The sequence below is a fragment of the Camelina sativa genome, chromosome 9, assembly GCF_000633955.1.
Source record: "Camelina sativa cultivar DH55 chromosome 9, Cs, whole genome shotgun sequence".
Lineage (NCBI taxonomy): Eukaryota > Viridiplantae > Streptophyta > Magnoliopsida > Brassicales > Brassicaceae > Camelina > Camelina sativa.
Window position 1 is genome coordinate 20,572,032 of NC_025693.1, and position 21,770 is coordinate 20,593,801.

General features: G+C 33.2%; 6 protein-coding genes across 8 annotated transcripts in view; 4 read left to right on the forward strand and 2 right to left on the reverse strand.

The window, feature by feature from the left end:
• On the reverse strand, positions 1,812-3,496 carry LOC104711543 (cyclin-D3-3). 2 transcript variants are annotated; one of them, XM_010428249.2, is made up of 4 exons: positions 2,865-3,496; positions 2,601-2,772; positions 2,367-2,497; positions 1,812-2,251 (listed from the first exon to the last, which is right to left on the reverse strand). In XM_010428249.2, exons 1-4 carry the CDS (start codon positions 3,384-3,386, stop codon positions 1,967-1,969), a joined length of 1,110 nt encoding a protein of 369 aa, XP_010426551.1. In that variant the 5' UTR covers positions 3,387-3,496; the 3' UTR covers positions 1,812-1,966. The 2 variants fall into 2 exon arrangements, with proteins under 2 accessions (XP_010426551.1, XP_010426550.1); XM_010428248.2 differs by having other exon boundaries at positions 2,571-2,772; positions 2,865-3,495.
• On the forward strand, positions 10,155-11,955 carry LOC104711544 (F-box/LRR-repeat protein 16). Its single transcript, XM_010428250.2, has one exon. The coding sequence runs from the start codon at positions 10,236-10,238 to the stop codon at positions 11,802-11,804; it is 1,569 nt and encodes a 522-aa protein (XP_010426552.1). The 5' UTR covers positions 10,155-10,235; the 3' UTR covers positions 11,805-11,955.
• Positions 13,021-15,024, forward strand: LOC104715494 (putative small RNA degrading nuclease 4). The gene is made up of 11 exons (XM_019230007.1): positions 13,021-13,027; positions 13,081-13,127; positions 13,215-13,289; positions 13,393-13,461; positions 13,544-13,687; positions 13,790-14,042; positions 14,142-14,242; positions 14,320-14,451; positions 14,530-14,652; positions 14,742-14,843; positions 14,947-15,024. The coding sequence occupies exons 1-11, from the start codon at positions 13,021-13,023 to the stop codon at positions 15,022-15,024; spliced, it is 1,131 nt and encodes a 376-aa protein (XP_019085552.1).
• Positions 15,979-17,436, forward strand: LOC104715495 (small RNA degrading nuclease 1-like). The gene is made up of 9 exons (XM_019230008.1): positions 15,979-15,982; positions 16,042-16,076; positions 16,158-16,274; positions 16,356-16,425; positions 16,508-16,608; positions 16,697-16,828; positions 16,911-17,033; positions 17,126-17,227; positions 17,350-17,436. Exons 1-9 carry the CDS (start codon positions 15,979-15,981, stop codon positions 17,434-17,436), a joined length of 771 nt encoding a protein of 256 aa, XP_019085553.1.
• LOC104711546 (small RNA degrading nuclease 1-like) lies at positions 17,913-20,442 on the forward strand. 2 transcript variants are annotated; one of them, XM_010428251.2, is made up of 12 exons: positions 17,913-18,118; positions 18,219-18,398; positions 18,518-18,595; positions 18,672-18,740; positions 18,822-18,965; positions 19,065-19,181; positions 19,260-19,329; positions 19,406-19,506; positions 19,608-19,739; positions 19,817-19,924; positions 20,016-20,117; positions 20,203-20,442. In XM_010428251.2, exons 1-12 carry the CDS (start codon positions 18,086-18,088, stop codon positions 20,296-20,298), a joined length of 1,230 nt encoding a protein of 409 aa, XP_010426553.1. In that variant the 5' UTR covers positions 17,913-18,085; the 3' UTR covers positions 20,299-20,442. The 2 variants fall into 2 exon arrangements, with proteins under 2 accessions (XP_010426553.1, XP_019085699.1); XM_019230154.1 differs by lacking the exons at positions 17,913-18,118; positions 18,219-18,398 and having other exon boundaries at positions 18,667-18,740.
• LOC104715496 (phosphatidylinositol 3,4,5-trisphosphate 3-phosphatase and protein-tyrosine-phosphatase PTEN2B) overlaps positions 20,576-21,770 on the reverse strand; it is a 9,017-nt gene continuing 7,822 nt past the window's right edge. Inside the window, exons 16-18 of the mRNA XM_019230009.1 lie at positions 21,452-21,582; positions 21,308-21,377; positions 20,576-21,221 (exon numbers count right to left, since the gene is read on the reverse strand). Of these exons, the coding sequence (XP_019085554.1) occupies positions 20,766-21,221; positions 21,308-21,377; positions 21,452-21,582 (657 nt within the window). The 3' untranslated portion in view covers positions 20,576-20,765. The remainder of the gene's footprint in view (positions 21,222-21,307; positions 21,378-21,451; positions 21,583-21,770) is intronic.

Here is a 21,770-nt window from a genome sequence, read left to right on the forward strand (position 1 = left end):
TTTTTTTTTTTTTTTTTTTATTCTCATTTCCTTTTCCGTATTTTATGTCAAATTAGTTACAAACTTCATAACTTTATTGATTTAACATTATAAACATCGAAGATTTTTTAATTTTCTTGGTAATTTTAAAATTGGGTAAGTTAGCAATAATTGACAACTTTGCTGTACACTGAGCTAGATTTTGAGAGATGCACGTGAACATTTGGTGAACACATATCTGAGATGTGGGATGATAATAATTCCAATAATGTGTCTTAAAAAAAATTTGTAAATAGGTTGTTGTCAAAAGGAACAAGACGGTGCACGATGGGACTATATATATATATATTATATTGCGAGACCTAATATAATAAACTATACTATAATATAATGTTTGTTGTTACGATCCATACTTCGATTGTCGGGTTTGTTCTGCTAATTTTTTTTTAATTGTTAATCGGTTTTGGTAGGGTTTGCCTAACACAGTATCAATGTTTGATGTACTTAAGGCGTCGATAGGCTTTTAAATAACAAAAAGATAATACTAACTAACATATGGATGGTAGTAGATTAGTCGGTGTGAAAGACCAAGCATTATAGAATCTCTTGTGACGCTTAGTTTACATCTTAAAGCTTTATTTGAGGTTTTGTGATAATTGAAAGTCAACGGTGATTTTGAATTTTCCAAATCTTTGTAGGCTTTGAGCTTTTACTACTGTAGATGAGAGGATTCTGTTTTTATTAGTGGTCTTAGCTGTCTAGTAGTAATGAATATTGAAAAGATTAATGTTGGATTTTCAATGAACTCATAATCAGAAATGATGACGAAAACTTTGGTTTTGTAATGAATGTTGATATATAAATCGAGGTCCCACCAATTGATAGACCATTGAAGTTTAAGACGTTTACCATCCCCCAAGGCCGGCTCATATTGGTGTGTGGGAGTATGCCACGGCCGGTGCTCAACTTCAACATAAGACAGTAATTAATCCTTTGGAAGAATAGAATTTTTAAATTCATGTTTGCCTTAGGGGAAAGATTTATTTTATTATTATCTCATTAGAGTTTAGAATTTTAGTGTTTTTTTTTCTTTCTTTCTTGAATTAAAGTACTAAATAATATAAAAAATTGTCTTAGAGTTTCAAGAAACACACAAGATCTCTGAGAGATCACAGAACAAAAGTTTTTATGAGTGGTTTGGTTTTGGTACATTCATTCTAATTCAACCAAAAGCTTCTATTTTATTTTATTTTCTTTTGAATCTATTCAATGCTATTTGGTCCTGTGTAATAACAAGACTCTTCATGGAAGGTATTTATTTAATGTTTTGACATGATATAGCAATGGCAAGAAGTAGATAAAGTGATATGTGTACGTTTGTTATGTGTATATCTCAACAAGTTTGCTACTTTGCTTTTCACCACACAACTGAATACAACACAAGTACTTGGACCAACCCAAGTGTTGGTCTCTCCGCATTTCCTCTCAAATCAAAACCCTCCCAGAAAAAGGAACAAAAACAAAAATACTTAAAAAGTTGAATGGAAAATAAAAATCATGGAGGAGCTAACAAACTCCATAGTTGTCCAACACTATTGGTCGTCCAACTAACTCAATAGTTGTCTTCTTCAATTCAAAGGACAAAGTCCCTCATATCTGTACTAAGTAACAAACCAATAATGTATGTCATATTTTTAGATATGTACCAGTAGTGTAATGGTATTGCTGATGCATCTGAAGATCTAATCTTTGACTTGTATCTTTAGATGAAACAAGGTAGATCATAATGGAACTTCTAATGTAAATGGGAAAAGATCTCTACTATTCGATAATCAAATAAACGAAACAGACACCATTGAGCCAAGTAAAAACACATAATGTTTCTGAATTTAACCATAGCCGGATAATATGTAAAACATGGAAACAGATTTTAAACGTTTTTTCTAAATCGACAGATTTTTTGATAAAGTTGTAGACATCATTATTATTAGCGAGGACTAGTACTACTAAGGACATCGAGAAACATTCTGTTTATTGAAGACACCTTCATCTGCTGCTCTTGAACTCTTCTCCTCTTGAGCAAAGGCTCTTGAGATGGTGAAGACGAGACTGAAGCAGAAGCAGACACAACCCATGACTCTTTCGAGCTATCAGAGCTGAATGATGCATCGAATACACCGACAGGACTAGCCGGTTGTTGTATCCAATTCATCATCCTTTTCTTGCTTGGACTGTGGTCTAACACTAACTCATAGCATTTATTTACTTTCTCCTGTTTTTAAAGTAAAAAATGATGATTGAATCAGTTCTCGATCCTTATACTAATTACACCTTAGGCATTAAAAGTTCCAAAGATAATCACTTTAAGAGTAACAAAACCCACAAACCTTATTAACTTTGAGTAGAGTCATGAGCTGAGATTGGTATACAGCTTCGTCACACATCTTGGAATCTCTTATGACAGAGACCATTATTGCAGTGGCTAACACAGAAGGACTATAACTCAGAAACCTCGAATCTGACAAAAACAAACAAGAACAAGAATTTAGAGATCTAAACTCAAATCAACTAAAGAGGTCTAAAACATTTACCAGGAACGATGGAGAGCAACAAAGATTCACATCTAGTCAAGAAATCCAATTGCTGATGAGATTGAAAGCTGTATCGTCGAATAATGTGATCAAAGTACGAGATTGGAGTAACAGGATGCATCCTCCACTCAAGAGTAGACAGAACAAGAAGCTCCATTCTCTGTATAGTCTTAGCCTCAAAGACATATCTTGCCTCTTCCACCTTAATAAAGAAAGAGAAAAGTCTCAAAATCGGAAATTTTCAAGCTGACATTAAAAGTGAATCTGAGGGAAAGAGTAAGAAAGAAGACTTACTTGAAAATCTAAGAGTAAAGGAACACGGATCTCTTCAACCTTAGCAGCTAAAGATAAACAAGCGACAGCAGTAAGCTGAGACATCCAAGGCTTATCAGACTGAAACATCCTGCTAGTAATAAACCTATCGAAGTAGTTAACAGCTAGAAGAGCCGTCAAGGAATTAAAACCATAGTGAGACTTCACTTTAAAAATCCAATCAAGAGCCTTTTCACGACACAGAACAAGAAACTCATCATCTAAGATTTCGTCATAATAAAGACTCGGTTTTTTTCTAGACAAGTCTTCTTCTGCTTCTTTCGAAATCAGATTTGACAACTCATCGTCATCCCAAAACATATCTTGATCAGACAAACCCAGTTGTAAAAACGGAAACTTTTTGACACCCTCTTCGCAGCACAAATCTACTTGTTGTTCCCCACCCTCATCATCGAACTCAGTCTTTTCTTCCTCACAGAAGAGACCATCGAGAACAACGCAATACGGTGCGTTTTGACTCTCTTCTTCTTCTTCTAAAGCCATCAAGACGAAGGAGATTGTTGTGTAATCGTTTGTTCATTCTACAGCCATTAGAGAGACTCTCTTCTTACTGTGAGAGAGAGAGAGATAAAAAGAAGTGAAGACAAATGCCAAAGAAAGTGAAGGGTTTTATTTCACGCTTGTCCTCTTTTTTTTTTTTTTTTCTTTTTTTATTAAAGATTTTTTTTAATTTATTTTTATTTTTTTTATTTTCTATCCTTTTTGTTTTTGTCTTTTATTATTCGGATGTTTGGCGCGCGAGAAAATTGATGAAACCGTACTTCTTCTTTGTTTTTATTCACAGAAATGGAAAAATATAAAAAATATAATTTTAATTTAATGAACTTACAATATAAAAATTGAGTTAATTACACTGTTTTGATTTTATATTTTAATTAAAAAGCTTAAGCAATACAGTACGTATTATTACGGAAAAAAATATAACTACGTGCTTTGTGCATGTGTGGTAACACGCTTTTGATCCCTGTTCGTTCGATGCTAGTGAAGATGCTCTCGGTCAGAGCGTATGACTCACGCACTTATGAGATGGTGTTGGAGTTTTCAGTTTTGGATAAATGCGTTGACCATTAATTGCAATTTGTCACCTTTCGGTTTTGAGCATCGATGATTACAAGCAAAGCTTTTTTTATTGTTATTATTTTTCTTTGTCATTAGTACTTTGATTTCGTATAATACTGTAGGTTATGTTATAACATAGTTTGAGCTATTTAAGATTTATGGAAACTTTGAAAACCAGTTCATTTCAATTTCACCCTTTGTCGTGATTTTTTTTAATATACGGAAAGGGAGATTCAAATTGATATATTAATCATACAAAATTACTCGTGGGGTCACATATGTCAGAGAAAAATCCACGTGGACGAATGGGAAGCTATATATGGTCAACGAGCTGACATAAACATAAGGAAAAAAAAAAGCAAAACATCAAAACAATATTTTAATTATTTTAAGTTAATTAAAAAGACCTCGTTCTGTTAAAAACGCTCGAGCTTTAAGTATTAAAACTAGTTAAATTATGTATCCTATAAAGTTTTTTTTTAATAGTAATAGCTTGATCTTGATGAGCAAATCAATTTTAATTCTCGCTGCTTTATATGCTTAAAAGTTAAAAACTATAAGACTGACGAAGGACCCAGAAAGCAGATTAAAAACGTAAATGTTGTATTCGTTGTACTAGGCGTTCACGATACATAAATGCAACTTATACTATCATATAAGATATCATATTTTTTAGTCCATTTCTATTACTACTAGTTGTGTAACAAACATTATAGTTATTACTTAGTACTACAAAAAAAAAAATGTATAAGAAATGTTGAACAGAATAGTAAACTGAAAGATATAATGTATAATGGTTTGAGTCGGTAAATATTTGTACATGTATAATTTTCTTATAATAGTGAAAAAGTGTTACAAGTGCACAGTAAATGAATCTGTTGTCACGTTTTCACTCAGTTCCTACTTCCTCTAGACGCGGTTAACAAAGCAATATATATATTGATGATCTTTATCGATTGTGAAAGAAAGCAATGTGTGGTAAAAAAAAAATAGAGAAATGAAAAAAAGCAAAAGACAAATATAAATAAGGGAATGGGGAAAAGTAAATCACGAGAGGAGGAAGCTAAGGCCATTGGTAACAAGCGGGAGAGTCTGAGATTTGTACAAAAGTTTAATAGCGACTTCTCATTTCCACATTTCATAACTTTAAAATAAAAAGAAACAAATTCCTTATCATCGCTTTTAAAATGTTGTTTGTTTCGTCGTCTTTATAAGAAATATTCCATTTGTTTTATAATGTTTATTGGTTGATAGCTTGTGTAATTGTCGATAATTCTAAAATATGTAAATTTTTCTTACCAATCACATAATTTTATTAAAAATTTTACTGATAAATTTGCTAGTTAAACATTTGAGTGATACCATTTTTCAGGTTTTTAGTAATAATACTGTAAGATCAAATTTGGTAATCACAAATTTATTTTGTTCATTTTTTTCTTGTAATTATGTTTATGTTAATCTTATACTGTATTAAAAATTTGTAAATATATGTATGTTAAATAGAAATTTGTTTTTTAAACTTTTACGCTAAAATTTTGGGAACTAGTTATCTAGTATTAAAATAAAGAGGATAAAAGGAATATAAAATTAGAAATAAGGGAAAAAATGGGGTTGGGTTGTAATCTAGAGGAGACAAGAGTTATTTATAATAATGGTCCAAGAATCCGGACGATAACCTTTTTATTTAATGGTCAAGAAGCTAGGAAGATAAAGAAGTGTGAGAGGGTATTTTTGTTTAATGACAAATAACACAATAAAATAAAATAGAACCAGAGTGAAGTTTGGTTAGATTAACAAGAGGATGTGTCTGTAAGTGTTGTGTTGTGTTGTTTTTTTGATTAGATCGAAGAAGTTTTTTTTGGGTCATAATTAATAATGGCGTCTTGTCTGCCAGAGACCAACGCCGTACGCTAACTTTCGATATCCCTCTTCCTACTCTAACCCCTTTGTTTTTACTATTTATTAATACATGAATGTATGTACACTACACACTATAATAGTAGTAAAACTTATTTTGATGTTAGGTGTCACCCATTTACTGTTAAATGTATTGCCTAGCTTTGCTCCTATTCCCTTATAGTGTTTTGTGCATCTTTTTGTTTTTTAATACTTAAGAAGGTCCATGCGTTTTGGTCTTCTTGTTCATAACATGTAAAGACTAGAGAATGGAGTGACACCTACCATTAGTTCATACCTGGTCAAAGAACATAACATGTAACGCTTAGTCTTGTTCATACAGTAGTCTTACTTCAAAACTTCATAGTTATTAATCCAATGTATACTGAAACGTCTCTGACATTTTTAGGGCCACAAGCCAAAGACAAAAGAAAGCCTAATTTCATACTCAAAAAACAAATGTCTAAGCATCTTGCAAGTAGCCAAGTATGGGGGTTGGGTTGTAATCTAGAGGTGACAAGAGGTATTTCACATGCTTCATTAGGTTGTGGCTAGGGCCGGCGGAATGAGTATAATCTTCTTCTTCTTCTTCAATAAGATATAACAAAAAATCATAACATCTCCTTAGGTTGTGTTAGCTATACTGTATGTTTTTTAATCACTTGAAAATTAGGATATATGCGTTTTAGGAAATAAAATAATAGAATATTTACAAAACGTAATAAATTGAAATTTGCATATAAGATTGTGTAACCCAATTATGTATATAGATTTCATTACCAATCATGTCATTTGCAATTGTGTTAGCAAACTGATTAACACTCACATAAAATTTGCAATTTCTTTACATAAAATAAAAGATACATCAATGTTTATACTATAAGAAATGGAGAAATAATAATTTTCAGATTATGTAATTAATTTTGCATTTTATATGTAAAGAAAATAACAAAAAAAAATATTTACATTTCTTCAATTTTGTTATTAAAAATAAAGATGTTTGATCAAATTTATAGTGGCTAACAATTTTACAGTCTCTATCATACTTGTTTTTTCTTTTCTATTTTGACATTAATAAGTTCATATTTCTTTAAAAATGGTTTAATGGTGTTTTTTTTACTTTTATCTTTATGACAGTCAAAATATTCGGGTAGACTATTGATTTGGTAATGTTACTCAAAAATTCGAATGATTACGGTGAATGAGATTAAAAAATGTATTTGAATTAAATTATTTCTTTATTTACCGGTAAGTAATACTTAATGTGTACATGACAAAAAATTTCTAAAAAATCATAAGAATATCAATTATAAACCGTTTTTATATAGAAATAAACTTGGTTTGCAATAAAATTATTGTGAGTTTCAAATATAAAATAATTTAGTTTGCAAATGGTTCACTATATTCCTAACATTAGCCAAAATATTTTGGATATGTATGCTATGTTTTTTTTTTTTTTTGTGTGTGGATCAGTCTCCAGTCTATTTAATTTAGTTCTTACAGTTGATAAGATAAAATAAAATAAAAAATATAGTAGTACAGTACTAAATATCATAATTTTACCCTTCCACACTTAGATGTTTTGCAATTTGGATATAGTAAGCATGAAATGCATGATGATACAAATGTTAGGTAACATTATATACCTTAGCTCCAATCCAAATAAATCCGTTAGATACAGTCACAGTTTTTCATCATTTTGGTACGTTCTCATTATTACACAATCTAACATCATTACCACCAACCTAATTACTGGCACCAGTTCATAATAATGCATATGGTATTAAGATAAATACATAAATGACTATGTGTGTCAGATTTCATTTGAATCTCAACACAATTATTTGAGTCAACTCTGAAAAGTTAATCCGTTTATAGCACTCATCACTGTTCTTGTGTTATAAATAATTATTTTTCCGGTTGGAAGATAAGAGACAACAAAAATAACATGTAAATAAATATCAGTATTATTTTTTGTAATGATTTTCATATTGTTAACGAAATACGTATTGCAATTTGATATAGTGTTTTGATAAAAAGAAGAATATCATCAAAACACATCTTAGAAAACTGAAACATGTGTTTTGTTACTTAACAAGAAATTAAACGTTTATTTACCTTTTCCAAAAAAAAAAAGAATTAGATGGTAAAAGTAAAAAAAAAAAAAAAAACAGGCTGGTGATGGTCTGATGGGGCCATGACTTTATTTTAAAAATTTATATAACAATTAAAAATAATAATAATCAAATTGTAACTTCACGACAGAGGCACAGCTGAACCCTGAAGCATGGGTGAATTTTCAATTTTCTAAAGCGACGAAAAATGGAATTCAAATTGAAATAGTAGTTACATACAGCTGCCTGCCATTCGTTTTCTCTAAATAGTACAAACATTTTATAATAAAAAGAAAATAGAAAAACCATTGAAAAAAGAAAAGAGAAAAAATTATATATATTTTTCTTTAGTTTTAATGGATACGAATGAAACATTTAGTTCTTAGTTCCTTTTAAAATTATTTTTTAGAATATGGTAAAAATGTGAAATTTTCTTTTTGAGTATTACTTCTTGGCTAAATTGATAATGTTAAAAGTGGTTTTATTGGTTAATGTAGAAATCTAAACAAAATGTTGTGTTGTGTTGCTTGAATCATTCATAAATAAACATTAGTTAAATTCTAGTTTAATGATGTATTATTAGATTTTTAGTTTGTCTTTTAAGTAGCTAACGACCATATGCTCTATTTCAAAATATTTTAACTATTTGTTCTCCATTATATCTTTTATCTTTTATGTTTTTTTTTTCCAAGTATCTCTCGATAATTATTAAAAACATACTTGTAATATTAGAAACTGGTTTCAAAACATATATTCTTTTTTTAACGTATGAGTATTATTAAAATCTAAATAACCATATCAATATAATACAAACTATTATCCACAAACGAAATGGAGAAACAAAAAAAAAAACAAAAAATATATTATGTTGAAGTAATTATTAAGAGATTGAACAAAAAATTTATTATGTTGAATTAATTATAAAGAGATCGATCATGAAAATTAATCAAGATTATGAAAATAATTAACATATCATTATTATTAATAAGAGTAAATAACACAAATGTGATATTAAAAAATTGTATTAAACTCTCATAAGTATAATTATACAAGTTACATTTGTTTATATAGAGAAAGATATATAATTTAACATAAACATGTATCAGATACCATTACTACACTATGATAGAGAAAAACTTGATTTCCTAGTAGAGAAGAAGACAACTATTTCATATCTTACCTTACCTTTTATTTAGAAATTTGATTTGATCTCCTCTAGAATTGTAGATCTCAAATCTTTTTTTGGGGGTTGAGTTTTGTATATATAATGTGAGTCGTGAGATGTAGTCATTTTAAAAAATTATTTCAAAGGCATATTACTGTATTATATCAACCTCATTCCTTATTTTACTTTCGATGGCCCAAGAATCTAAGCGAGATGTGGAGAGAGAGATTCAAGTTCTCAACCTAGTGTAAAGTGTATTCCAGCAAAACCCACCCAACTTCCAAAAACTTTTCACAAATGGTCTTACCATAAATACCATATTTTCTCTTTTCTTCTCCATTTTAAGAAATTTAGTCCCATAATAAATTATTCACGTTTGCTCTTCTAGTTTTTAATAATGTAGTATTGCATCAAAAAAAACCGAAACCGAAACTATTGTCTATTGGAATTTGGAACTAGAGGATAGAGAGAAGTTAGTAGGAAAAAAAAAAGCAAATAAAAGATGGTTTTGTATCAAATTGTCAAATTGTATCATAATTGGGCCAAAATGGCCCATTATTACATATAATGGCAAGAGCCTTAAAGCTATATCTTTTGGAATATTAAACTACTTTCACAAGAATATTATTACAGATCAAACTATAACAAAGCTTTTGCGTCTTACAAAATCAGAATCAGTGTTTAAGTGTTTTACTGTTTTCGCAATAATACATAACCAAAAGAGATATATAGAGTTTCTGAAAATTGCGATCAGCAACCGCGGTTAAACGTTGTACGTTTCCGAGTAGCAACTACTATCATCATCAAGCAACAAGTCGCAACAGTAATCAACCAAAACAATGGAATAGCTAACTTTTCAGTGATTCAATTTAAATTCAGGCTTAGAATAAACAATAAGCTAATTGTGTCATTGATCACGAAGGCCCAACGGGCCAAACGTACGAAGGCCTCAAAAGGAGAGTTGTTGACACACGTACAAAAACTTGAAAAGAGGAAAATCTGACGAGTCGTCGTGACTCGTGTGACTCGCGACTCAACGCAAACCTTACCCTCTACAGCACTACTCAAACCACACACAAACAAAAAAATTAAAAAACAATGGGACAAGCTCCGTCGTCTCCGGCGGAACCAAGCGTACGCGATCATACTTCTCTGTTTCTCAGGTCACCACCGGAGTTTCTCGACTGCGAATCGATCGGTTTCGAAGATGGAGATTACGATTTCACGGCAGATCTGCCGGACGATTGCCTCGCTCATATCTTTCAATTTCTCAGCGCCGGAGATCGGAAACGAAGCTCTCTCGTATGTAAACGGTGGTTATTCGTCGACGGTCAGAATCGTCACCGGTTATCACTCGACGCTAAAGCTGAGATCCTCCCTTTCTTGCCTTGTATGTTCGATCGGTTCGATTCCGTGACGAAGCTCGCTCTTCGTTGTGATCGGAGGTCTTTTAGCTTGAGCGATGAAGCTTTGGTTATGATCTCGGTTCGTTGCTCGAATCTGACTCGAGTCAAGCTTCGTGGTTGTCGCGAGATTACGGATCTAGGTATGGATTCGTTCGCTAGAAACTGTAAAAACTTGAGGAAGCTATCGTGTGGCTCTTGTAATTTCGGTGCTAAGGGATTAAACGCGATGCTTGAGCATTGTAAGGTTCTTGAGGAGTTATCTGTGAAGAGGATTAGGGGAATTCATGAATTAGCTGAACCTATTAAGCTGAGTTTGTCTTCTTCGCTTAGATCGATTTGTTTGAAGGAGCTTGTTAATGGTCAGGTCTTTGAATCTTTGGTTGCTACAAGAACGTTGAAAAAACTTAGAATCTTTCGTTGTTTAGGTAATTGGGATAGTGTTCTTGAAATGAACGGAGATGGGAATAGTTCTTTAACTGAGATTCATCTGGAGAGGCTTCAAGTGAGTGATGTTGGACTCTCTGCTATATCTAAATGTAACAATTTAGAGACTTTGCATATAGTGAAAACTCCTGAATGTTCGGATTTAGGATTAGCTAGTGTTGTTGAGAGATGTAAGTTATTGAGAAAGCTTCACATTGATGGTTGGAGGACTAACAGAATCGGTGATGATGGTCTGATGGCTGTAGCTAAACACTGCTTGAATTTGCAAGAACTTGTGCTCATCGGTGTGAATGCTACACATACGAGCTTGTCCGCCATTGCTTCGAACTGTAAGAAGCTTGAACGGTTAGCTCTTTGTGGGAGTGGTACGATTGGAGACACGGAGATTGGTTGCATCGCGGAGAAATGTGTGGCGTTGAGGAAGTTCTGTATCAAGGGATGTCTTATTTCAGATGTCGGGATCAAGGCGCTGGCTTTAGGGTGTCCTAAGCTGGTGAAACTGAAGGTGAAGAAATGTAAATTGGTTACGAGTGAAGTCAGGGAATGGCTGCGTGAACGGAGTATATTGGTAGTGAGTATGGATGGTGATGAAACCAATGACTCGGGGATGGTGGATGGTGGTGATCAGAGAGTTCTTGAGACTGTTGTTGAGGACCCGCCGCCGGTGGCTGATGGTAATGGCGGTGTGGAAGTTGCAGGTGGTAGTAGGTTAGGGTTAGCTATGTTGAAAACAAAGTTAGGGTTACTTGCAGGAAGGAACTTGGTGGCTAGCACGTTTAGGAGATGGTCTCAAGGTGAAGCTACTAGTTCCATTTGATTGCACCTCTTTTTATTACAAGATTTGTGCATTCAAAACAAAAACTTGCTTCTGTAATATTATGTCTTTGTTTCTGTATTTAATTTTCACATTTCATTTTCAAGATTTCATGGCTTAAGGTTATTACTATTACGAAATTAGTTATTTTCCACTTAGCTTTAATCATAAGTTCCAACAATTACAATGTGAGCTATGTTTTCATATAAAGATGCTGGAGTCTTGAGACTCGGAAAACAGTGTGTATATAACATCTCTTATAGTAATGCTTTTAAAGAACATTTTGAAAGAACTTGGTGCCTTGCACCGTGCAAGAGATGGTCTCAAAGTGAAGCAACTAGTTCTTGTAATTTCATTGCATCTCTTCAAAAACAAATGCCTAACCTAACCTTTTTATTTTATTTTATTTTGATATAGAACAAATGCCTACTTCTGTATTTATTACTAATTACTTATTCATTCATTATTTGAACTTCACAATTCAATTTAAAGTCAAGGAAAGGAAAGCATGCACTACAATTTTTTTTGAAAAATGTTATATTTCTTTTCCCACATTGCTAGTTATGTACGTTTGCTATCGTGAAACTAAAAAGCAATATATAACATTAATTTCTCTTATTTATCTCTAGATAAAACAAAACCAAATGGTTGACCGATAAAAATATAAGTTTAAATTTCACTTTTTCATTTGAAATCGCAGCATAAATGACAATTCTAGAAATATAAAATATTCTTAACAAGATTCACTGATAATTGGTTATTTTCTTATAAGATGTAACATTATTATGATATTATCTATATTTATCTCTTGACATTAATAATGATTATTTTCCCTAATGATTCTTTTCCCCGTCAAAGGGGTGCGGGCGTGCTGTTTTCAAATTTTCACTGATAATCAAACACATTTACACTCATAATTAATTTACATACACCCCATCAGCGAAGTCAACAAATGAACAATTTAGTTTCGGAACCATTAAATAGTTTCGAAACCATGCACTAACGCTAGCTATAAATACCAACATCGTCACTTGAAGTTCCTGCATAAACTAGAAACTACACAAGCAATTTGATACACTTACTCAAGAGCGAGCAAACTCACTTATAGGTATGTACGTAATTGCATCTTCAAACATTTTTTTTTGTTTTTGTAATTGTAACAATTTATATTTCTTTGATCTTCATATCCTGCAATTATATTATGAGGATCTGTTAAAAAATGTGTTGTAAAACAAATACTATTGTCTCAACTTAACTCTGTTTAATTTTTATGGAACAGCCCCCGGCTCTAGAAAAATCGACTGGTACCATATGGAGAACAAAGATGTAAGTCAAGATAACGCAATGTGATTGATAATTTAATGAGTTTTAGTTTTCTAATCGCTGCTTTTCTTTTTTTTCTTGTTCTCTAAGGCTCATCGTCAGGCGAATCGTCTTATGATTGAAAAGTTCAAGCGGGAATCTCCAGTTAATGATACTCCTGAGCAGGTGTGTTGGAAATAAATCAATAAACATGTCTGTATATATAAGTTTGATAGTATGTCTATACTAGTTTGATAGTAATATCTTTGAAATATTATTGGTTGTACAGAAGCTAATTCGACTGACCGTTGAGCATCCGCAATACCGACAAGGCTATTCATTTTCTTCATACTCCCAGGTTTGTCTTTTGCTGTTTAATAAATCCAAGTTATTTGTGTATTTTATGGGGTTCTTTAATACTTACTTAAATTGCTAAGCAGGGCTGGTTTGTATCCGATGTGGGAATGAAAATGTCGAATGCGATGATTTCAAATCAAATGGTAGCTGTTGATTGTGAGATGGTTCTTTGTGAAGATGGGAGGGAGGGTGTGGTTAGAGTTGGTGCTGTTGACCGCAATTTAAAGGTATACCTTTTGAGTTTTTTTTTAGAATCTTTATGTTGTATTGATGTCTTTTGCAATAATGTAACCTTAACTCGGGTGATTTAATGTTCATGATGGCTTTAGGTGATTCTCAACGAATTTGTGAAACCGGATAAGGCTATTGTTGACTATAGGACAACTATTACTGGAGTTACTGCTGAAGATGTCAAAAATGCTACTCTCTCTCTGGTTGATATACTGCTGAAGATGTCTTTCTATTTATTTATTTTTCTTAGAGACCACATATTTACCTGCATGTTTGTGCAGGCAAAATTGAGGCCGTATCTTTCTATGGGTACAATTTTGGTAGGTCACAGTTTGAACCATGACTTGGAAGGTAAGTAAATAATTTCCTAGTACTGATATCCTTGTTTATTTCTATTGGATATTTGCTAAAATCTTGAGTTTTTTTTTTATTTTTTTATTTTTATTCCAGTGATGAAGATAGACCATCCCATAGTAATTGATACTTCACTTGTATTCAAGTTTCCCAATGCTGGAAAGTTCAGAAGACCTTCACTTAATACCCTTTGCATGGTTAGCCTTTATGTCTTCACATACGAATATTAAATAACATTCTTAATACTTTCTATTTAAAAAAAAAAACATTTCAGGCTATGTTGGGGTATGAAGTCCAAAAGACTGGTGTTTCTCATCATTGCGTACATGATGCAGCAGCTGCAATGAAACTTGTACTTGCTCTTATCGAGAATAGAGTTGACACAACAATCAGACTAACTAAAGAGGTTAGAAAAAGTCTGATTTACCACATTTGTTGTTTACCTTAAATTACAATTTAATTCTATTCATTTTTTTTTTCATAGATGCTGGAGGATGAGAAATCAAGATTCTTTCTACATAGAATCCCTCACTATTTGCCAAGTAAAGAGCTGGAACAAGTTCTTGCTCGAGAGTTTCATTCCAGAGAGTTTCAGATTGATGTTAAGGTTGGGATTTTCAAAACCATAGTATAATTTACATAAATATATAACACGGAACTCTATTTTAACCTTGTTTTTTTTTTCCTTTTCGTCAGCCAGCAAAAACACAAGGAGGTTACTACTGTGCAATTGTTATTTTCCGTAGCTCAAAAGAAGCAATTCGAGCATTTGAAAACATTAGTGGAAGCCAAGAGAGGGTATGTTAAAATTTCTGTTGTTTTTTTTTGTTTGAAAGGATCCTAAACTCATTGTTCAAGAGTGATTATAAAGTAAGTTACGACGTTATGTTTCGCTTATCAGGATTCGTTGGGGTTGCCACAGAAGCTCATTTCTGGTCCAGCAGCTAGCTTTTATGTCCGTAAAATGACTCGAGATTAATAATGCAATCATGCAACCTAGGATTCGATCGGTTGAAGCTTATAATGTTCTTATAAATTATGCTTTCTTATTTTCTATGTTTTGACTTTTGAAGCAGTTTTAACACTGCTTAATAATAATAAAATTCCAAGTTTTAGTAATCTTTTTTTTTCAGATTTTCGAGTTTATCTGTGGCAAAATTAATAAACTGTCACAATATCAAAACAGAACTGTAATAAATAATATACAATTGTGAAAGTCATCTAAATGAATTCGATGAGTTGAAGCAGAAACTAAAGAGAGTAAACTTCAAGTTCAGATGCAAGTATAAGATTTTCTCCAACCACAAAATACATTTGGGAAATAATAAAAAGTGTCCCATATTTGATATTTCTTTAGCTTAATAAATCACTTTTTTTTTGGAATCTATAGAAGTAACAGAGTCAATACAGCACACTGGCTTTCATAGTCTTCTTCCTCATCTGCTAACTACGAATTTTAGGAAAGTTATGTCAAAAAGCATTCAGGAAAGTTTCCTAAATAAGTTTTCTATATTTTTTAAAAAGTTATATTGAAAAACATAAAAAAAATCTCTCATATCAAAAGGCGAAGAAATTATAACCCTAACTCTGTTCCTTCTTCCTCAAGCTTTCACCTGGCTTTGAATTTTTTTTTTGCAGTTTCAACGGCACTGCTTATTAGTATCATGGAGCCTAAAGTAGGAAGTTCGTCTCTCTTTCTTTTTTTTTTTAATCTGTTTCTCTAACTTCTCAGGCCGAGTAGCTATATTTCTTGTGTGAATAAAATCGTTCTTAGCATTTAAGGTTGAGTTTTTCTGTATCTAAAACCGTCAAATTTATCCAATTTTAGGTGTTGGAAGAGTTGGTGAAGGAAGTGCAAAGTCTAGGTCTGCGAAGAGAAAACGGAGTATGGAAGGAGTTTTCAGACATTTACGACAAAAAGTATGGATCAAGCATGAGTGACCCTTCAAGACATTCCTATGATGATGATTTAGTCACTTTTCTAGCAACTTTTAAGAAGAAAGAGTTGGTGCTGTAGACCAAAATTTAAAAGTAATTAATATTATTAGAGTTGGTGATTTGTATTTCTTAGTGAGCGTCTTTTAACGGGTGATCAAATGTTTATGGCTTTAGGTGATTTTTGACGAATTTGTGAAACCGGACAAGCCTGTTCTTGACTATATGACAAGTATTTCAGGAGTTACTGCTGAAGATATTAAAAAAGCTACTCTCTCTGTGGTTGATATACAGGTAATATATAAACCATGTAGTTTTTTTTTGTCCTTTAAGAAAACACATATACAAGTTATGTTAATTGTGTGAACTTTGCAGGAAATATTGAGGCCCTTTCTTTCTACGGGTACAATTTTGGTAGGTCACAGTTTGGACCATGATTTGAAAGGTAAGCAAAAAGTTAAAAATCTCTAGTTGAGTCCATGTTAAGTTATTTTTGGCTAAGCTAATCACGAGTGTTTTGATTTCAGTATTGAAGATAGATCATCCAAAAGTAATTGATACTTCACTTGTTTTTAAGTATCCGAATGCACGAAAGTTTAGAAGACCTTCACTTAATGACCTTTGCAAGGTAAATCTTATAATGGGGTTTCTCTACTATTCTTGAGGGAGTATATAACATCTTTGATACTTTTTTTTTTCTATTTTGTTTAAACTAGTCTATGTTGGGTTACGAAGTCCAAAAGGCTGGCGTTTCTCATGATTGCGTACACGACGCAGCAGCTACAATGAAACTTGTACTTGCTCTTATAGAGAAAAGAATTGGCACAACAATCTCCCAATCTAAAGAGGTTATAAAAAGATTCTTACCAAACTTATAGGTTTTAATATCATTAACTAAAATTAACAAATGTCTGAAAAAATTAACTATAGGATTTGGAGGCTAAGAAATCAAGACTCTTTGTGCATAAAATCCCTCACAATGTGCCATCTGAACTGCTGGAACGAGTTCTTTCTGTAGAGTTTTCTTCTAAAGAGTTTACAATCGATGTTAAGGTACCGAGCGATCAAAACTATGTACTTTTGTCTTAACATCGAACTTTTCTTTGACCTCGGATTTTTTTTTTTTTTTTTTTTTCTATTGGCAGCAAGCAAAAACACCGGGAGGTTACTATTGTGCGGTTGTTAATTTTGATAGCTCAAGAAAAGCGAATAAAGCATTTGAAAACGTTGCTGGAAACAAACTTGAGGTATTTTTTTTATTAGAATCTTTGTTTTTTATTTGTTAAAGAATCTGAAAACTTTGTGATGGAGCTAGAGTGATGAAATAAGTTTATATGCGTTGTTACATGTTACATATATTGCTTATCAGGATTCGTCGGGGCTGCCACAGAAACGCATTGTCTTCAGGCTGAGTTGTTGTCCAGGAGGTAGTTTATTTGTTCGTAAAATGGATTAAGAGGAATGATGTAACCTAGGATTTGGTATATAGATACTATATGAACTTTCATAAAACAAAAATCATAAAACAAGAATCGATGTAAAGTGATGAAAATGGTCCTCTCTATATCTTCTCCCCTTGTCCACAACTCCGTATGCTATGGACCCTCCATCGTAGTGGTGTCCTCATACTTCAGTTAAACTCATCTACGTGAGATTTATTGTGTTCATATAGTAACGAAAATTAAATGTGTTTTTCTAGAAAAAGTTTTTTTTTTTTTTTTTTTTGGACCAAAAGAAAAAAAAGGTTTTGGTAAAAAAACGGAAGAAGCTAAAAAAAAACGATAAAAATCATAAAAACATAAGATGGATTTTAATATAATAATGTCAAAAAAATGTCACTATATGGGAAGTCAAAGATGTCACAGAGGACGCATACTTGAAAATTTTGACTTTTGTGACTTCTCCATGATTAAGTACTGTCCCCCTCGAGTTTTAACCAGTTTGGTCTCAGACGGTCAGACCCACTTGAGACTTGACCAATTAATTCAAGGGGATATACAAGAAGAAACAACAAAATCAAAAAACAGAAACCCTAAACTCTCTCTGTTTCTTCTTCCACAAACAGTGTTGGTTTGAGCCGCCTCGGCATTGTTTCTCGTACTACTATGGAGCTTCAACTAGCCACCGCTGAGAAAGAAGTTGGTGTCTTTTGTTTTTACCTTAGCTTGAAGCCTTGAATATAACCTTACTCTGTATCTCTTAAAATTCCGTTTAAAATTTTTGTTTTTTCCGATTTAGGTGCTTGAGGAGTTGGTGAAGTTACTGCAGAGTCGAGATTTGCGAGGAGAAAAAGGGAACTGGAAGGAGTTTTTGAATGTTTACGACAAGAATCTCCAGTCACCTATTGACCCTTCGAGGCGTTCCCGTGACGATTTGGTCCAGTTTCTGTCTACTTTTAAGAAGAAACAAGATTTGCAAGTAAGTGTGTCAACCCCAAGAGAAATACACAATTGTGATTTTAATTTTTGGCCACCAAATGCTTACTGTTACTAATGAAGTTTTGGTTTTTCTTTTTTTTTTGTTTGTTTGCTGGTAAGGTTCTGAAATTTCACGCCAATCATCTTCTCATTGAAAATATGAAGCAGGAATCCGAAGATAAAGACACTCCTGAGCAGGTTGGGGAATGATTTTTGTTTGGATATGTTGTGTCTGTTTGAGCTTTAATGAAAATGTTGTTGTTTGGCAGTACAGATGCTAGTTAGATTGACCTTTGAGCATCTGAATTACCCTCTAGACTATTTATTCCAGCCATACTCCGAGGTTTGTTTCCCTCTCTCCTTAACAAATGGGATCTTGATGTTTTATTGCGGTTCTTTAAGACTTCTTGAATTTGCTAAGCAGGACTGGTTTGTATCCGATGTTGGATTGAAGATGTCAGAGGTGATGAAATCAACTCAAATTGTAGCTCTTGATTGTGAGATGGTTCTTTGTGAAGATGGGACTGAAGGTTTAGTTAGAGTTGGCGCTGTAGACCGTGATTTAAAGGTATAGATAGAGCTTAGAGAATCTTTAGTGACCGCCTTTTTCGCAATGGACCTGTTTTCTTGACCCTTGAGTGATCAAATATGTTCATGATGGCTTTAGGTGGTTCTTGACAAATTTGTGAAACCGGACAAACCTGTTGTTGACTACAGGGCACACATAACAGGTGTGACTGCTGAAGATATCGAAAATGCTACACTCTCTGTGGCAGATATACAGGTACCAGTGTAGAGTCCTTGTATTGGTTTATCTTCTTCCCAGCAATAATGTATAGTTAACTGTTTGTGAAATGTGCAGGAAACTTTGCAGCCTCTTCTTTCTGAGGGTACGATTTTGGTAGGTCACAGTTTGAACAGAGATTTGCAAGGTAAGTGAAAAACTTCACAGTAGAGTTATATTTATTGGGGTTTTAGCTACAAACTTATGGGTATTTTTGATCCCAGTGTTGAAGATAGATCATCCCAAAGTAATTGATACCGCGCTTGTGTTCAAGTATTCAAATGCACGAAAGCTCAGAAGACCTTCACTTAACAACCTTAGCAAGGTAAGTGAGTCTATAATGTGTTTCTCTACTCTTAAAGGTGAATATCACAAAAAAGGATAACACTTTTTAAAGTACTTTTTTTTTTTTTTTGTATTTTTCAGTCTATATTGGGTTACGAAGTCCGAAAGGTTGACGTTCCTCATGATTGTGTACATGATGCAACAGCTGCGATGAAACTTGCACTTGCTGTTATAGAGAAAAGAGCTGATACAACAATCAAACCATCTAAAGAGGTTAGCAAAGATGGATAGTTTTATCATTTATTAGTTACAAATACAAAAACAAATGTCTGCAATTTTTTTTTCCATAGATGCTGGAGGTTGAGAAAGCAAAACTCTTTCTACATAAAATCCCTCACAATGTGACATCTGAAGAGCTGGAACAACTTCTTTCTGGAAAGTTTACACTTGATGTTAAGGTTGACAAATCAAAACCATGTACTTTTTTTCTCTCTACGGATCCATAACGTTAAAACCTATCTTTGACCTCTGTTATTTCTCGTTTGGCAGCCAGCAAAAACGGAGAGAGGTTACTATTGTGCATTTACTGTTTTTGATAATTCAGAAGAAGCAGATCAAGCATTTGAAAACATTGATGGAATCCAAATGACGGTATTTTAGAATCTCTACTTTTGAGATCCTAAACTATCTGATTGAAAGCTGAAATAAGTTTTTGCATTGGTGTATTTTTTTTAAGGATTCATTGGGTTTGCCACAAAAACTGGTCGTCTTGAAGCGGAGTTCGGGATCAAGAGCTAGTTTATATGTCCGTAAAATGGTTAAAGATGAATGATGCAACCTACGATTAGCTTAACTATTTCGTATTGTAGTATTATAATTCAGTATTTCTAGGCTGGTTTGAACCTTGATTTATAATTGTTTGAAATTCAACGACTCTTTTTTTTTTTGGATATTCGAGAATCAATGGCAAAACTAGTATTTATTGTCACAGACTCACAGTATTATACTACAACGCTAACAAAACTAACCTTTGTGAAGATGATATAAAGGAAATAGAAGAGATATAGTGAAATTAAATAAAAGTTGTAAGTTCGTATGCAGGAATGAGATTATCGCCAACAAGAAATGCATTTGGGAACCAATGAAATGTTTCTGTTATTTTGTTTTACAATGTGAAAATTGTTACAAATGTTTCTTCTGTAATGGGAAGCTATATAGAAGGAATCAATACAGAATCTGTTATACTTGTGTGTGTATGATAATAAGTGTGAATGTGTGATAAAACCTGAGTTTTCAGGCTCAGTCGCTTTCATAGTCTTCTTCCTCATCTCCAAAAGAGAAGACCGATGCATCTGCAGCAATAGCTTTGATATCACTAACTGCTAATGAGTGGTTCGGTAATGGATTATGAAGATCTGAGGATGATGAACTTGTGATACTTCTGTTTGCAGAAGGGTCATCTGTCTTTGGTGGCTCATTGATCTGATGAGGTTTACTAGTTGTGTGCATCGAGCCTGCTGTATTCTCGGTAGTTGAATTAGTCTCAATGGGTTTCGAGTTTCCGTTGTCGTCCCCATCACTGTCGGAGAATACATCATCGTCTTTGTTCTGATCAGACTGGAGTTTGCTGGAATCAGCTTCAGAACTACTTTGAGATGGTTGTTGGGATGAGTCAGATTTGGGCTTCGTTGGTTGAGAATTGTCGGATTCTATCATTACGATCTCAACATGGAAGCCCGGTGCAGGCAGTTTTCTCTGCAAAAACCGTCAAGGGATCAGGTCTAAAGGAAAGCAACCAGGTTTGCATCTTAGATCATCAAGGTTATGAGCATCTCGTTTACCTTTTCAAAGCCATCAAAGTCACTACCTTTCAGCATTGTTCTGTTATCAGTCAGTGTAGTATTTAGCCAACTGAGTTCAGAGACAGTAAAAGTTAGTGATTTTTTGCGATTTGGAAGATGTCTGTGAAGGAAGAGAGGGTATACCAGTAGAAATCTCCATCACTATCGTGAAAGTGGATTTTGAAGTCGCCGGCTAATTCTGTTAGACCAGCTTCACCAGGTATTGCAAAGACAACAACTCCTTTTTTGGGTGCCTTTATCCAAAAATCTTCAGGCTACACAGCCCAAAAACACAAGTTTAAATGTCAAGACGAGTTGTGGTTATGTAAAAAATAACATCAGACGACAGAGAGAGAGAGAGAGAGAGAGAAGAACCAAGGAGAACAATGCCTACCCCCAAATCCTTGGTTTTCTGATGTTTCTTCGTAGAGAAAAGTATATCTGTACAATAAAAGAAAATGGA

Bases quoted from the DNA above. Each gene is read 5' to 3' on its own strand.
- LOC104711543 (XM_010428248.2), bottom strand. From the start codon at position 3,386: ATGGCTTTAGAAGAAGAAGAAGAGAGTCAAAACGCACCGTATTGCGTT. The intron at 2,773-2,864 runs GTAAGTCTTCTT...TTCTTTATTAAG, and splicing joins CTTTACTCTTAGATTTTCAA to GTGGAAGAGGCAAGATATGT. The intron at 2,498-2,570 runs GTAAATGTTTTA...TGTTTTTGTCAG, and splicing joins GTTGCTCTCCATCGTTCCTG to ATTCGAGGTTTCTGAGTTAT.
- LOC104715494 (XM_019230007.1), top strand. The intron at 13,290-13,392 runs GTGTGTTGGAAA...TTGGTTGTACAG, and splicing joins TTAATGATACTCCTGAGCAG to AAGCTAATTCGACTGACCGT. The intron at 14,243-14,319 runs GTTAGCCTTTAT...AAAACATTTCAG, and splicing joins CACTTAATACCCTTTGCATG to GCTATGTTGGGGTATGAAGT.
- LOC104711544 (XM_010428250.2), top strand. From the start codon at position 10,236: ATGGGACAAGCTCCGTCGTCTCCGGCGGAACCAAGCGTACGCGATCAT.
- LOC104715495 (XM_019230008.1), top strand. The intron at 16,609-16,696 runs GTAAATCTTATA...TGTTTAAACTAG, and splicing joins CACTTAATGACCTTTGCAAG to TCTATGTTGGGTTACGAAGT. The intron at 17,228-17,349 runs GTATTTTTTTTA...ATTGCTTATCAG, and splicing joins TTGCTGGAAACAAACTTGAG to GATTCGTCGGGGCTGCCACA.
- LOC104711546 (XM_010428251.2), top strand. From the start codon at position 18,086: ATGGAGCTTCAACTAGCCACCGCTGAGAAAGAA. The intron at 19,740-19,816 runs GTTAGCAAAGAT...TTTTTTCCATAG, and splicing joins CAATCAAACCATCTAAAGAG to ATGCTGGAGGTTGAGAAAGC. The intron at 20,118-20,202 runs GTATTTTAGAAT...ATTTTTTTTAAG, and splicing joins TTGATGGAATCCAAATGACG to GATTCATTGGGTTTGCCACA.